The sequence below is a fragment of the Rhineura floridana genome, chromosome 21 (assembly GCF_030035675.1).
Source record: "Rhineura floridana isolate rRhiFlo1 chromosome 21, rRhiFlo1.hap2, whole genome shotgun sequence".
NCBI lineage: Eukaryota > Metazoa > Chordata > Lepidosauria > Squamata > Rhineuridae > Rhineura > Rhineura floridana.
In genome coordinates this window covers 3463891-3478602 of record NC_084500.1, presented here as the reverse complement: position 1 = coordinate 3478602, position 14712 = coordinate 3463891, and the positions used below count along the sequence as shown (strand labels likewise).

The following is a 14712-nucleotide window of genomic DNA, read 5'->3' as shown; positions in this document are numbered from 1 at the left end:
GCACTCAATGCAGCAAAATATTGTGTGTGTAGGTAAAGGTAAAGGTGTCCCCGCACTTGTACTGCGAGTCGTTTCCGACTCTTAGGGTGACGTCTTGCAGCGTTTACTAGGCAGACCATATATATGGGGTGGGATTGCCAGTTCCGTCCCCGGCCTTTCTTTACCCCCCAGCGTATGCCGGGTACTCATTTTACCAACCACGGATGGATGGAAGGCTGAGTGGACCTCGACCCCTTTTACCGGAGATTCGAGTTCCTCCTTCCGTTGCAATCGAACTCCGGCCGTGAGCAGAGCTTCAGCTGCGTTACCGCTGCTTACCACTCTGCGCCACGGAGGGTCTATATGTATGTGTGTGTATCTCGCCAGCGGCTGCCTTTAATCAGGCGTGCTGCCGCATTCTGTACCAGTTGCAGCTTCCAGACCTTTTCAAGGGTAGCCCCACGCAGAGCACATTACAGTAGTCTAGGCAAGAGGAGACCAGGGCATGTACCACCGATGGGAGCAGATGGTTGGGAAGGTAGGGGCGCAGCCTCCGTATCAGATGGACTTGATACAGCGCCGCCCGGCTCACAGCCGAGACCTGAGCCTCCATGGACAGCTGGGAGTCAAGAATGATCCCGAGGCTGCGGACCTGGTCTTTCAGGGGCAATTGTACCCCACTGAGCACCAGGTCAGCATCCCCCAACCTTCCCTTGCCTCCCACGAATAGTACCTCGGTTTTGTCAGGGTTCAGCTTCAGCTTATTCCTTCCCATCCAGCCACTCACCGACTCCAGGCACTTGGACAGGGTTTCTACAGCCAACCTCAGTGAAGATTTAAATGAGAGATAGAGCTGCGTGTCATCTGCATATTGGTGACACTGCAGCCCAAATCTCCTAATGATAGCCCCCAGCGGCTTTATATAGATGTTAAATAGCATTGGGGAGAGGATGGAGCCCTGTGGCACCCCACAGGTGAGAGGCCAAGGATCCGAAACTTCATCCCCCAATGCTACTCTTTGGTGCCTATCAGAGAGCAAGGAACGGAACCACTGCAATACAGTGCCCCCCATGCCTAACTCCTCCAGGTGGTCCAAAAGAATACCGTGGTAAACAGCATCAAAAGCTGCTGAGAGATCCAGGAGGACGAGGAAGGTGCATTCACCCCTATCCAACACTCTCTTCATATCATCCACCAAGGTGACCAACTCAGCCTTTAGTGTCATTGGTCCAGCCCTGTGGAATGCTCTGCCAAGAGATTCAGGAGGCACCTTCTGTTCTGACTTTTCAATGCCTGCTGAAAGCTTTTCTATGTCACCAGGCTTGTGCAGGCCATTGAGGATATATCCTTCTGCGATAAATAGTTAATTACTTCTGATTTTAAATTTTTTACATGGTTTTATAATGTATTTATACATGTCGTAAACCACTTTTGATTGTTTTTATGGTATATTTTTTTTTATAAATCACTCAATTTATAAACATCATCTGGAGAGCCACAGGTTTCCCAGATGATGTGCAAACAATTGGCACCTTTTTCTGAGGCTACCTTATTTGGACAGTCCCCAGGCTCTGCCGTCAGGTCATTCAGTAGCTTTGTCAACGTGCTGACATCCTGCAGAAGGGCACGATGCGGAATGTCTAAAGCACAGAAGTCCTGCAGGAAAGTCATCTGTAAAGTGCAAAAAGCTCCCTGTTACAATCACGGATTTTTATACCAGGACACACACACACACAAGCACAGATAGCGGTTGCAAAAATCTTGTTGGTTCGCTCACCAGCTGGCGGGCTACCATGGAAAAGACGGAGTTGCTCAGTTTCTCCACTATTTTTCTCCCCTTGTACCGGGACAGGAGTGACTCTAAAATGGTCCTGATGCTCGACAGGAACTGCTGCAGATCTAGACAGGAAAGAGCAACATGATGCTTTAGTGAATGATGCGTATCGGCGTTCCCCAACCGGGCGCCCTTTCAGATGTTTTTGGCTCTACAACTCCCGTCAGCCCCACTCAGCACATGCTGGCCGGGGGCTGGCGGGAGTTGCAGGCCAAAGCACCTGGAGGGCACCAGGTTGGGGGTTAGCGAATGTATATAGTATTTATTTATTTATTTATTTGATTTATATCCCACCCTTTCTCGCAGTAGGAGCCCAGGCGGCATATATGCTATGCGTTCTTCTGCTCCTTGATCAGCATCAGCAGGGGGATGGCCAGTGGGTCACAGTCATATACAGGAAGGCGCGAACTTGAGGGTTTGTGATTTAAGTTCTTTACCCTAGTCCTTTTTACCTCCTTCACGCTCAAATACTTACATTTTGTAAGGAGTTCTATGGCGATGTTCTTGGGCGCTGCATCGCTGCCCTTAAGTTGCAAGTAGCACCAGGCAAGGAGGCTGCCCTGGACAGACCAGAATAAGGACGAGAGGACAGGGCCAGTGTCTTGCTGGGAAACGGCCATCATCAACATTTCACACTGCAAAAATGTAGACAGATTCAAGCCGTGAGAGAGGATGGCCTTGAGCAGCTCAAACTGGGTTGGGGAATCAGTCCGAGGGCTACAATCCCATCTAGCCAAGCCCTCTGGAGCCGCATGCCACCGATGGGTGGGAGCAACAAATGCAAGCTTTACCCTGTAACGGCTTTCTTATATGCTCAAAAATTTGTCACACGACCTGTGGTGAAAGGGGGACACTACTTCGTATGTGGTGGGGTTGTGAGACAGCACAAAGATTTTGGAAGGAAATGTTTAAGATCACCGCAGACGTCCCAAGCCAGCGACTGTTGCTAGACCCTGTTCCTGGGTTCTTTTCTCTTGAAAGTGATAGAAACCCAGCAGTGGCACACAAAGAACATACAGCCAGGCTTTCAGGGGCAGCTCGGTTAGGATCAGCTCAACACTGGAAGGGGGTGGCTTCAGGGATTGATTGATATGGCAAGGGATGTTACTATTGCATAGCTTTGTCAGAACATGTGATGCAGCATCGAAGGATCATCAAATGTGACCATTTTGACCCACACATAAACACAGGGTCTCCCAAACCTCCCCCCCCCCAGGGACACAATTAAAAACCACACAGCATCTAGCATAGTGCATTGCAATTGCTACAACTGGCAGAAAAATCATGAAGAGGTCCACCAAGATCATCATCAGTTTTCAAGCAGCCTGTGGGGGAACAAAATGTTGGGGAGCCGCTGCACTGTAGCGTATGACAAGGAACATCTTCCACAATCATCTCCCAAGAAATGTAGCTCATAGTTAAATGCTTAGTACTTCAAAATGCAAAACAACCAAGAAAGCACCAAGAAAAGCCAACAGTAGCAAGTACCTCTCTTGATGTCACCATCAGGAGTGTTTCCATCACTGCTAGCACTTGATCAACATCAACATCTCTGGAAGCTCCTTTGTCTGGCAATAACAGAAGCCCACCTGGATCCTGATCACTGCCAAAGAACAGACATTTTCACAGCATTGCTCTGAAGTCACCCAAATACAGTCTTTCCCAGATTTCAGAATCCATCCATTTCAGCATCCCGACTTTCAAACAGGGCAAAATGTTCCCAGTCCTTATGGTTACAGATACCCAACTAAGTTCTATTCAGAGTAGACCCACTGAAATTAGTGGACCTAGTGAGCTGTCTCCATTCATTCCCATGGGTCTACTTGAAATAGAACCTACCTGGATCCTATTTACCTTCAAGAAGAAAACTGGCACATTGCGTTATTAGCAAAACTAGCTCCTTGCTCCAAAAAATATTCAAGGAACCAATTAACAGGTTCATTGAAAGAACGGGCATCGTTTATTAACTTCTGGACTATCAACTTTCAAGACAAAATACAATTATATGGGTGATAACCAGCTTAATCATATCCAGAGTAGACCTACTGGAATAAATAAATGGACCTCAGTTACTTCACCACCGATTTCAGTGGGTCGACTCTGAGCATAACGTGGGCTATCACATGTCTTTTTCCCCCTATGTTGCAAATTATTGGTTTCATAAAAATCAAATAACGGAAGTTTTTAACATTAGTAATAGCAAAATTCAAAATTTCTTTTATGTCACTTGGTCTCAGTTCTCAAATGATTTTTTAATTTTTATTCATCTAAAGACTAGTGAATTAATGCTACGACTCTAAAATATGGCTGTTGTGTTCTGTCGCTGCTTGCCCTTCTGGTTCTTTTTAAATTTCCAATTTTGGTACTCTGTTCCATTTTTTTAAGATTTAAATTTAAAAGTATTGAATAAAAGAAGACAGTGGGTGATATCAAAGGCTAGTCCTACTCAGAGTAAACCCACTGAAGTTAAGAGAAATGTCTTTTAGGTCCATTAATTTCAGTGGGTCTACTCAGAGTCTGACTTGGATGAATATCAGCCTGTGCCAATGAACAAAATGAGGCAGGTCCCCACCAGGTAGAGAGTCTTTTTGGTAGTGGCACCCCAGTTATGAAACAGCCCTTCCAGGGAGGCTGACCTGGCACTAGGCAAAGACCATTTTGTTTACCCGGACCCTTTTTTAAAAAAAAAACTTAGGGTTTTCTTGACCTCTGTGTTATTTAAACTCTATGTTATTTCTTCTGGGGTGTGGTTAGTTGATTTGCTCATATTTCTTTTTTTTAATGGGTAAAGGCTTATTTTATTTATTTATTTATTATTAAATTTATATCCTTCCCTTCCTCCTAGGAGGAGCCCAAAAATAAATATTTTGTTATTTATTTATTATTTACAATATTGAGATCATGCTTAATCATTTGCATTTCTAAGTGGGGTACATAAAAACGAGCCATACGTAGAACAGAATTTTTTAAAAATCACAAAACCAAACGCTACCTTAAAATGCCTGCCTGAATAAGAAAGTCTTAGTCGTATGCCTGAAGTTCCGTAAGTTCAATTTATTGTATAATGCTCAGATAACTTTATGTTATGGGGCAGCACACAAGTGTCAATTAATGTAACGCTTTATCTATCTTGCTTAAATCAGCAATCTCAGTGGACTATTTCACTGATCTGCAGCGTTGCAGCCCCAACTAGGAAGAAGACAGAGTTTGGAAGAGGAAAAAAAAGAATGCCAGGATAGAGATCTGTTCCCTCTCTCTTTTTTAAAACACCATTAACAACATGACTCTGTACGTGCCTACTTAGAAGTAAACTTTCAATGGGACTAGAGATGTGAAGGCCCAGAAAAAAAAATGGGAAAAAGTTTTCCCCCTAATTGTTCTGGGTTTTTTTTTCCTGGTCCTTCACATCTCTAAATGAGAATTTACTCCCAGGTGTGTACAGGATTGCAGCGGAAGTTGCTTACCTGAAATATGCACAGAGAGATTTGAAAGTAAGATGGACAGACGGTTTGCGTTCCTGCTCTGTAATGTTTTTCTGGGAAACAGAAAAAGCTTGATTAAAAAAAGCTCACACACATTTCCCTGCCCACCCCCAAAGTAAAATAAGCAGGAAGGATAACAGGTGTACGGCACCGTGAGAGCAAGATAGCCAGTGTCAGATTGATCAGAATACTGGATATAAACTGGTAGATATGACTGCAAATGGTAACCAGCCACGAAGTTCCACAAGGCTACAATTCTATACTCAAATGACCCTTACAGGACTTATTTCTGAGCAGATTATGTATACAATTGTGTAGCTCAGAACAATTAACACCCCCCCAATTTACTTTATATCCCTAGAGCAATCTTGTGAAGTAGGTTAGGCCCAGAGCGAGTTATTGGAGCAAGGTTGCTCAAAACACAAAGCTTTAAAATGTTTTTAAAGTTGTTTTGTTTTAATGTATTTTAAAGTCTGTTTTTATGATGTTTTAAAGTGTTTTTAGTGCTTTTGTTTGACACCCTGGGCTCCTGCTGGGAGGAAGGGCGGGATATCAATCAATCAATAGATAAATAAATTTAACTTAGTTCTATTTTTCCTTTCCTTTAAATAATTTTTCTTTTCCTTTTTTAAAAAAAAAAATCAATTTGTTACAAATTGTAATGTTGAAGTAACAAAATGAAAGATTATTATTTTTTAAAAAATCAAAGGAGAAAAGAAAATGCTTCAGCAGGGAGATCAAGACTTGTGGGCCTTGCAAAAGAAGCGCCCATGCATTTTTGAAATTTCCAGGATGCAATTGCATTTTGAAGTTTGAGGCTTTGGCTAGCTGTCAGGCAAGCCTTGCAGTTTAGCCATGCATCGACCTTATTTGCATTCTTCTGCTGAACTCACTAAACTTCATTTTGCCTTTTGCAATTCAGAAGAGATAAAGGACGTTGGAAAGCTTTTTTACAAGCTCGTTAACAAATCTACAGGGAGACAGAAGGCAAGATTTGAGTGGCGTTAAACACATTCTCCTGTTTCCGTGGGAAACGGGTAGCCAGGCGTGACAGAGGGTGAGTGGATCTTACCCTCCTCGCCATTGGAATGCAGCCTCCTATAGCTTTCCATCACAGTAATGTGGCCCTTGGTCCAAAAGAGTTATCTCATCCCCTGCAGTTAATAAATACGAAGTTGATAAAGCAGCGTATCATTGGGACAGGTGGGCAGAGGAAGGAGAAGCACGCATCTTAAGAGAGAAAGCCAAAAATGTAGAAGACTTTCTAAAAATAGCATATTTTGTGCAGGGAGATTCTGAATTTAGAGGTGCCGGATTTCTGCCAAGAGGAAGCAAAACCCATTTCTTTATTACAGTTTTCTATGCCCACAACATACCAACATTGCAAAAAGCTGCTCCCGCCTCGTATGTCGGTGGGGGAAAAAGACGGCTGCTCCGTTGAGCAATGTGTGGTCCACTTCCTGCTTCAAGGTCTTTAGCGATGTGGACTCGCTGCCACTGTCAACAACTGCTCATAAAAAAGACAAAATAAAGCGTTACGTTTAACTAAGGAAGCAAGAACAACTAGAACCTCACTTCCTTGCTTGCATTTCTAACCTTCTGCATGTAGCCTCCAATGGCACCCAGTGCTTTCAATGGCTGCCTTCACACATAATGGTAAGCCATGGTTTGTTTTAATCCTGATTTGTTCAACAAACGCTAAGCTGCTTCCCCACAGAAGTGTGAACAAGCCATGGCTTTTCCTGCCTCGCTGCTCATGCCTTGTGCCTCTCTAGCTTGGCCAGGGCCTGAGCTGGGGTGGTAAAACAAACCATGGGTAAGCAAAGCTGTGGAGTCCGGATGTATAAACTAAAGTTTATTTGGCTCTAGGCGCTTGCCAAGCTACAGAGGCACGAGGCAAGAGCAGCTGGAAAACAAACCAAGCTTTAGGAGAAAGAAGCCCCAGCGCATTTGCTCGTCTGTGGCATGGCTTGTTGCTTGCTGAAGAAACCATGGTTAACAAACCATGGCTCAATGTTATGTACAAACACAGAACGTTTCGAGTGGACAAAATGCTGGGCTTCAATTCCAGAGGCAGACTGTATTCACATCTCAGTGAGGGACACAATGTTGCTGTGAGAACTGACACACATATGCAAATCAGAGCTACCATGCGAACATCAGAAACAGGTTGTAACACGAGGCAAGAGCCAGGTTATAAAGCTATGGTTTGAAGTCGGCTTATGACTCCTGGCTTATTTAGAAGCTTCCAGGTTCACGCATAGCAAGAAGGTGCAGACAACTGCGTTTTGCTGCTCGTGTGAAGAGGCTACATACAGATGCCTGTGTGTTGCTTACTAAGCCACGAGTGGGTCATGAGTTTACTAGGCTGAGTAAAGCCATTCACAATTCATCCGGCCCAGGACTGTCTGACTGGCACATCTTCTCCAGGATGACGGGCAGAGAGGAGTCTTTTCCAGTACCGATTTTTGAAGTCCTTTTAACCAGAAATCCCAGGGACTTTCTGCATGCAGAGCCTGTGTTCTACCGCTGACCTGTGCCACGTGGAAAAGGGTGGGTTTTGAGGAGGCAGGGAGGAGGGGGTCAGGGTTAAGAGGTCACCTTCACACAGATGCTTGTAGAGTTCCTCTGCTGCTTCTGCGCCGTCAGACACTTTGCTCTGAACAGCTTCCTGAGACTTTGCAACTTTGTTCTCTGCAGTGAGCGCTGAAAAGCAACTCTGGAGAAGCTGTAGCAACATGGCTTGGGCATCAATGCACTCTTCTCTTGGGCTAGGGATGGGGGGAAAGCCACAATGCTGCTGTAATAAAGATCCAGTTATAACCATGTGTGCAAGACCATTTAGAAAAATACCTCCAAAAGGAAAAAGCCAGGCATTTGATTTCAGAGCGGTTTAACAATCAATCCCTCTTTCCCGGGGAATTCGGGAATTGTAGCTCTATGAGGGGGAAAGGGGCCCTTCAGAAACAACCCTTCCGAGGATTCTTTGGGGGAAGCCATGTCTGTTTAAAGTGGAATAAAGTGAATGGTGCAAGTGTGGCCCTGGACAACTCCTCCCTCCAGCGCCCACGGCGGTGCTGGTCGGGGCTAATGGGAACTGCAGTCCAAAACATCTGAAGGGCACCAAGTTAGCAAAGGCTGAGCGAGCGCCTTTGCTATGGGGGTTGAATGCCTCCAGAACGCTCCGTTACCACACCTGATGAGGAAGATTACCAGGGAGGTACTTCTGCTGTACTGGATTATCCATCGGTATCTACTTTTGTTAATACACTGGCTTCTATTTAACAGCCGAGTCTGTTGGCAATATATTACGCTTCTATGTCACCGTGCTTAGCGATAAGCCTGTGAGGTCTCACTGGGAGCATCCACCTGAGTGCTACATTGAGCCCCAGGACCTGCAGCGCAGGCAGGCCAAGGCTGACGCTTCTGCCCATCGCCACCACACTGATGACTCAGCCAGCTCTATTTCCTTTGAACTAATGCAAAGTGATGGGGAGCGACCTACTTTTGGCGAAGTTTACTATAGAAATTCCAGAAAAGCTTTAACTCCAGGCCTGCAAAGTCGAGGTATGATCGGTATCGTAAGCCACTCTCTTTCTTCTGAACCTAGACAGAAAACACTGATGTTATACCAGAGCCGCAAAATAACTTAATGGACGATAGGATCAGAGATGAAAGTTCTCCTGAAAATTAAGAGTAATTTGCATAGGGTAATTTTAAGTTTGCATTGAAAAGTTTTCTGATGCCTTAGAGCAAGGGGTCACTGATCTTTTTGGGCCCATGGGCACATTTGTAACCTGAAGAAACCATTGCAGGCAGCATGGATGTATACACACACACACACACACTATTCTATTGGCTATAATAGAACACTTCTTTCAAGACTAATTTCAGCAGGGCGAAGAGTGGGGTGGGAGGAGACTCTGTGGGCACCAGGAAAAGTGTACACTGGGAATTGCTGCCCCAGAGAGTCATCCAATTTAGCATTTTTTGTTTAGTAAACAAAGCTAAAACTTTGGAACGACCAAGCTCCTGCCTAACATTTATTTGCAACTGGCATCCATTCCTTGTTCGCTTTCCAACCCACATCACTAAGGATTATCAATGGCTACATGCTCGTTATGGGAACCACCCCCAATCCCAGATCTAGATGCTCCCTGTTCCTGTTAGCTCATCGTGTATTTAAGAAGCGGCCCAGATCATGGAAAGAAGAGGCAGCAGTGGGTAGGGTAAAACATACCAAATCCTGCGCAAGCTGTTGGATGAAGCACAAAGTCTTCAGAAGAAGAGTCGTCCCACAAACGGTATCACTGGGCTTGCCACATTCCAAGCAGTTTTTGCTTCGATTGGGCTCTGCTGTCATGGGCCGAAGGTAACCAAAGACGCTCAAGCCTTGCACTCCGAGCCGCTCTGCTTTGTCTTGTCTTGTACACAAGAACTTCACCATCAAATACTAAAAAAAAAAAAGGGGGGGGAAGGGACATCATGCCCAAATCATTATTTTTAAATTAAAGTGACGACCTGCTTTCTGTCTAGAAGCCAAAAGATGCTCCTGCATGCAAAACCTAGGGTTAAGTCAGTTAAACCTGTTTGCTTAGTGCATTTCAAAGCCTTTTATCTGTCTAAAACATTTGCCCCCAATTAAACACTCCAATGATGAGTTACATTTTAGAGAATATAGCAAGTTGCCGTTTGCCAAGTCAGACCACTGGTTCATCCAGCTCATTACTGTCAAAGGCAAGAGTCACGTCAGTTGTTCCACCCACTTTGTGCCTCTGGCCACTGCCACCACTGGCACGTGGCCTCGAGAGAGCTGCCTAGAATCATAGAATAGTAGAGTTGGAAGGGGTCTACAAGGCCATCTAGTCCAACCCCCTGCTCAATGCAGGGATCCAAATCAAAGCATTCCTGACAGATGGCTGTCCAGCTGCCTCTTGAAGGCCTCCAGTGTCGGAGAGCCCACTACCTCTCTAGGTCATTGGTTCCATTGTCGTATGGCGCTAACAGTTAGGACTTTTTTCCTGATGTCCAGTCGAAATCTGGCTTCCTGCAACTTGAGCCCATTATTCCGTGTCCTGCCTATGTGATCCTTGGGCTGAAAAAAGCCCCCCCAATCCCTACTGTACAGTAAAGGCCAGCTCACTTGCGCCTGAATAAACAGGACTAAGGCTTTACCTTGGAAACTCTGCACTGCTGCAGTTTGATTTCCACTTCATCCCATTCCTCCTCCATTTCAAACCAGCCGACAGGATCCTCCTCTGCCAGCTCATCGTGTGGAGCGCCGTTCCTACAAGTGTGTAAAAAAAAATCCACGGGGCTCATGCTCGTCATTTGCAGCCACACAGCCCACCTTCAACTAACGCTAATGGCTAGAGTTTTGAAATGCTGCTTTAAGGAACTATGGAATGGTATACAAGGGACAATTAACTCTTAACCCATGCACTATTTTATGAGAAAGTATGGTTCCATGCAAAATGGGCCTCCTATTTGGTATTAGCAATGATCACTAACGTGTTGTGGTTATTTTTATTATTTAGCGTAAACGAAATTGGTTTTATTGTCAAGAATGCGATCTGCTATTTTTTGTTGTAAGTTGTACTTTTCTTTGTGTTCTGGTGTAACAAGGTGCAAGAAAATGTAAATTCATACACGCTGTTAGGAGTACTGTGAAATATTTGCTGATGCAATCTGCATATTTTATCTGGTGGTGTATAAGAATACATTTTATTTATTCATTCTCTTTACTTCTTCTGTTGTGCAATATACACCTGTGCTGTATATGTTGATCGTCAAATAAACTGTTAAATCAATCAATCACGTAAACAAGTTGAGGGGAAGGACCCTTCTCTGCCAGACATCCTGGAGAGCCGTTGTCAGATTAGACAATACTGAATGATCCAACTCAAAGAAAGGCAGCTTTGTGTGACCCAGGAGACAAACTGGGTCTGCAGTTACCTGTTTTTCAAGAATTGCCGGAAATCCTCCAGCTTCCATTTGTCGTAGCTCTCAAATCTTTTGAAATGCTCCTCCGCGTGAAATTTCTCTGAAGCAGAGTTGTAAGCAAACGCCAACCCGCACCGGGCCCCGATCGCTCCTCTCCGCACCTGGGAGGGGAAGACAGCTGTAACCGTGCACTAGCAACTGGGAGGAGGAAAACTAAAGAGGTCTACAGCACTGTTCGTCAAGCTCGGGTCCCTAGATTTTGTTGGACTATAACTTCCATCAACTCCAGCCGCCTTAGCCGATAGCCAGGGGTGATGGGAGTTGTAGTCCAAGAATGTCTAGTGTTATTCTAGAGTTATAAAGTTGAAGAACAGTGGTCTACAAGGTCTGCCAGCTATAGTGCAGTGTAAGGGTGGGGGACCTGCTGGCCCTCTAGATGTTGCTGGACAACAACTCCCATCGTGCTTAAACCCTTGGCCATGCTAGGTGGGGCTGATGGGAGTCAGAGTCCAACAACATTTGGAGAGCCAGCAGGTTCTCCACCCCAGCATTAAAACGTTGCAGCCAAACAAGTTCTACTCAAAAACAGGCCTGTTGGAATTAATAGACCTTTACCGATCATAAATTTCAATGGGTCTACTCTTAGTTATAACCCTGGATAACACAAAGGAGGTCAGCATGGCCACTCGCCCTAGAGCAGAAACTGGACTGAGACAGCAACCTGCCGACAAGGCATCCACTGAGCTTACGGCAGAGGTGCCATTCGAACCAGGAGCATCCTAGTTCAAAGGGGATGCTGTAAAGCCAGCCTGTCCCAACATGGCGCCCTCTGTGGCTCGCTGGGACCGATGGCAGCTATAGTCCAAAACAACTGGAGGGCCCTATGTTACGGAGGGCTGGCATATAAGATGCACTCATTTCACAGGACAGATGGCTTGGAAGGTTCTGGCCATTCCCCACTCACCTGCCGAAACATTTAGCTCAGCTGCAGTTTCTCTGCTTGAAAGAAAGTGCACATGAGTTTTTGCCAGTTGGCAGCTCATGTCGTTTATCTCTTTTGTATTTAATTATTTCATTTATATCCCACCTTTGCTCCAAGGAGCTCAGGATGGTGTTGAGGATAAAATGGAGAGGGAGGAGAACTATGTATGCCACCTTGAGCTCCTTGGAGGAGAGGCAGGATATAAATGCATTATTGTCATAATCACCATCAACAGTAGCAGCATCTCACCTTTCCTCCAAATAACTCAAGGAGGCCTACAAACATGGTCCTCCCTCTCCCAATTTTATCCTCACAACAACTTTGTTAGGTAGGTTAGACTGAGAGACAGCGACTAGCACAAAGTCACCCAGTGAGCTTCATAGCCAAGCCGGGATTTGAACTCTGGCCTCCCAGGTCCCAGTCCAACACTCAGATCACTACACCTCACTGAAACTGTGCTTTAGAGCCCTCAAGGGGCCAAGTTGGTGAACCATTACCATCCGCTGGAGCCAGCCCTTCTGCCCACATTAGCCAACTCTGCAATTAAGTCTTTCAAAATCACGTCCACCTATAGAAAGTGATTCCTTGTGTCCAGATGATCCAAAAAATTCAACACAAGCATGTTTACCTTTACTCTGATTTGTGTGACCTGAAAGGCTGATTCAGTTCCAGTCGAGAGAATGACGCTGGCTTGTCTCTTTCCAGTCTCAGTAAGAAAGCCTTTGAACAAAAACAGCAGGACTTAAAAATTTACCAGGGACTTTCAGAATGAGCATCTTCAACATGACACGTATCGCTCTGGACTGGGCCAAAAAAGAGAAGTTGCTTATGACCGATTCCTTGGGATGCAATTTGATTAGGACAAGACCTGTCCTTAAAATCACCCTACTGACTGGCTGTCTCCTTGCCTGAGCTACAAGTGCGATTTGTGACAATCCCAAGTTGATTGCTCTGGGGTACTTCAACATTCACGTAGAGCACTCCCTTATCAGGAGTGGCTCAAGATTTCAGGGAAGTGGCTCATGGGTTTGTCCCAGTTGATATCTGGCACCCTCCACTCATCATCAGGCCACATGCTGAGTCCAGAAGGTTTTCCAACAGCTCCACAGAAATTTTCTCTCACTGCAGCCTTTGGAGGAGCAGGGGAGCAACCCTTAGGGGTACAATGGAAAGAGTTTGCAAGGCACTTTTCTGGATCAAACTGCTCACACCCGTTCCAACATTAAGACACCACAATGAATGCAGATTCATTTGAGGTACCGCCTGAAGCTGACTGTTGCTGTGGATGACGTGCAATTTGTGCAATCTGAGTGCGCAGACAGAACCCTTGGAAGAATCTGGCCACCTCGACAGGTTTGACCATTGCCCCTCCTGGTTGAATGACGGCTTCAATGAAGCTGCGAAGCTCAACCTAAGTCAAGACAAGGACTTAGGCTGTGGTCTGAAGGCACATGAGGCCAGCACCCTGCTGAAGCTAAGCAGGGTCAGGTCTGGTCAGTGCCTGGATGGGAGACCGCCTGGGAACCGTATGGAAGCTGCCTTTCTGGGATTCTGTCATGAAAAGAAAAGGCGGGGTATAAATGAAATAAATAGGACCCTCCGTGACGCAGAGTGGTAAGCGGCGGTAACGCAGCCGAAGCTCTGCTCACGGCCGAAGTTCGATTACAACGGAAGGAGGAAGTCGAATCTCCGGTAAAAGGGGTCGAGGTCCACTCAGCCTTCCATCCATCCGTGGTCGGTAAAATGAGTACCCGGCATACGCTGGGGGGTAAAGAAAGGCCGGGGAAGGAACTGGCAAACCCACACCATATATAAGGTCTGCCTAGTAAACGTTGCAAGACGTCACCCTAAGAGTCGGAAGCGACTCGCACTATAAGTGCGGGGACACTTTTACCTTATATATGTATCTGCTCAGAGAACTATGTGATTTTAGAGGGATTTGCCCTCACTAATCAATCCGTAGCATTCAGCCTTCCAGCACTAGATTTAGAATCCTCCGTGGCACAGAGTGGTAAGCGGCGGTAACGCAGCCAAAGCTCTGCTCACGGCTGGAGTTCGATTCCAGCGGAAGGAGGAAGTCGAATCTCCAGTAAAAGGGGTCGAGGTCCACTCAGCCTTCCATCCATCCGAAAAATGAGTACCCGGCATACGCTGGGGGGTAAAGAAAGGCCAGGGAAGGAACTGGCAAACCCACCCCATATATACGGTCTGCCTAGTAAACGTCGCAAGGTGTCACCCTAAGAGTCGGAAACGACTCGCTCTACAAGTGCGGGGACACCTTTCCCTTTTTAAATGAAATAAATAATAAGGAAGCAGCCTTATAATGAGTCCATCCAGCTCAGTACTGTCTGCAGTGACTGGCAGCAGCTCTCTAGTGGTTCAGGCCCCCAGTCCCACTGGGAATGGCAGGGATTGGACCTGGGACCTTCTTCATGCAGGGTCACGGCAGGACGGCCAATCTGTCGTCTGGGTTTATCCTTGGCTCTGGATGG

General features: G+C 45.9%; 1 protein-coding gene across 2 annotated transcripts in view; it reads right to left on the bottom strand.

The window, feature by feature from the left end:
- Positions 1 to 14712, bottom strand: part of ZZEF1 (zinc finger ZZ-type and EF-hand domain containing 1) — a 107713-nt gene that overhangs the window by 62281 nt on the left and 30720 nt on the right. For both annotated transcript variants that reach the window (XM_061605360.1, XM_061605361.1), the window contains exons 10-21: positions 12849 to 12940; positions 11251 to 11399; positions 10471 to 10582; positions 9536 to 9748; positions 8801 to 8901; positions 7897 to 8066; positions 6672 to 6802; positions 5278 to 5348; positions 3302 to 3416; positions 2289 to 2448; positions 1757 to 1878; positions 1528 to 1650 (exon numbers count right to left, since the gene is read on the bottom strand). In XM_061605360.1, coding sequence (XP_061461344.1) covers positions 1528 to 1650; positions 1757 to 1878; positions 2289 to 2448; positions 3302 to 3416; positions 5278 to 5348; positions 6672 to 6802; positions 7897 to 8066; positions 8801 to 8901; positions 9536 to 9748; positions 10471 to 10582; positions 11251 to 11399; positions 12849 to 12940 — 1559 coding nt within the window. The remainder of the gene's footprint in view (positions 1 to 1527; positions 1651 to 1756; positions 1879 to 2288; positions 2449 to 3301; positions 3417 to 5277; positions 5349 to 6671; positions 6803 to 7896; positions 8067 to 8800; positions 8902 to 9535; positions 9749 to 10470; positions 10583 to 11250; positions 11400 to 12848; positions 12941 to 14712) is intronic.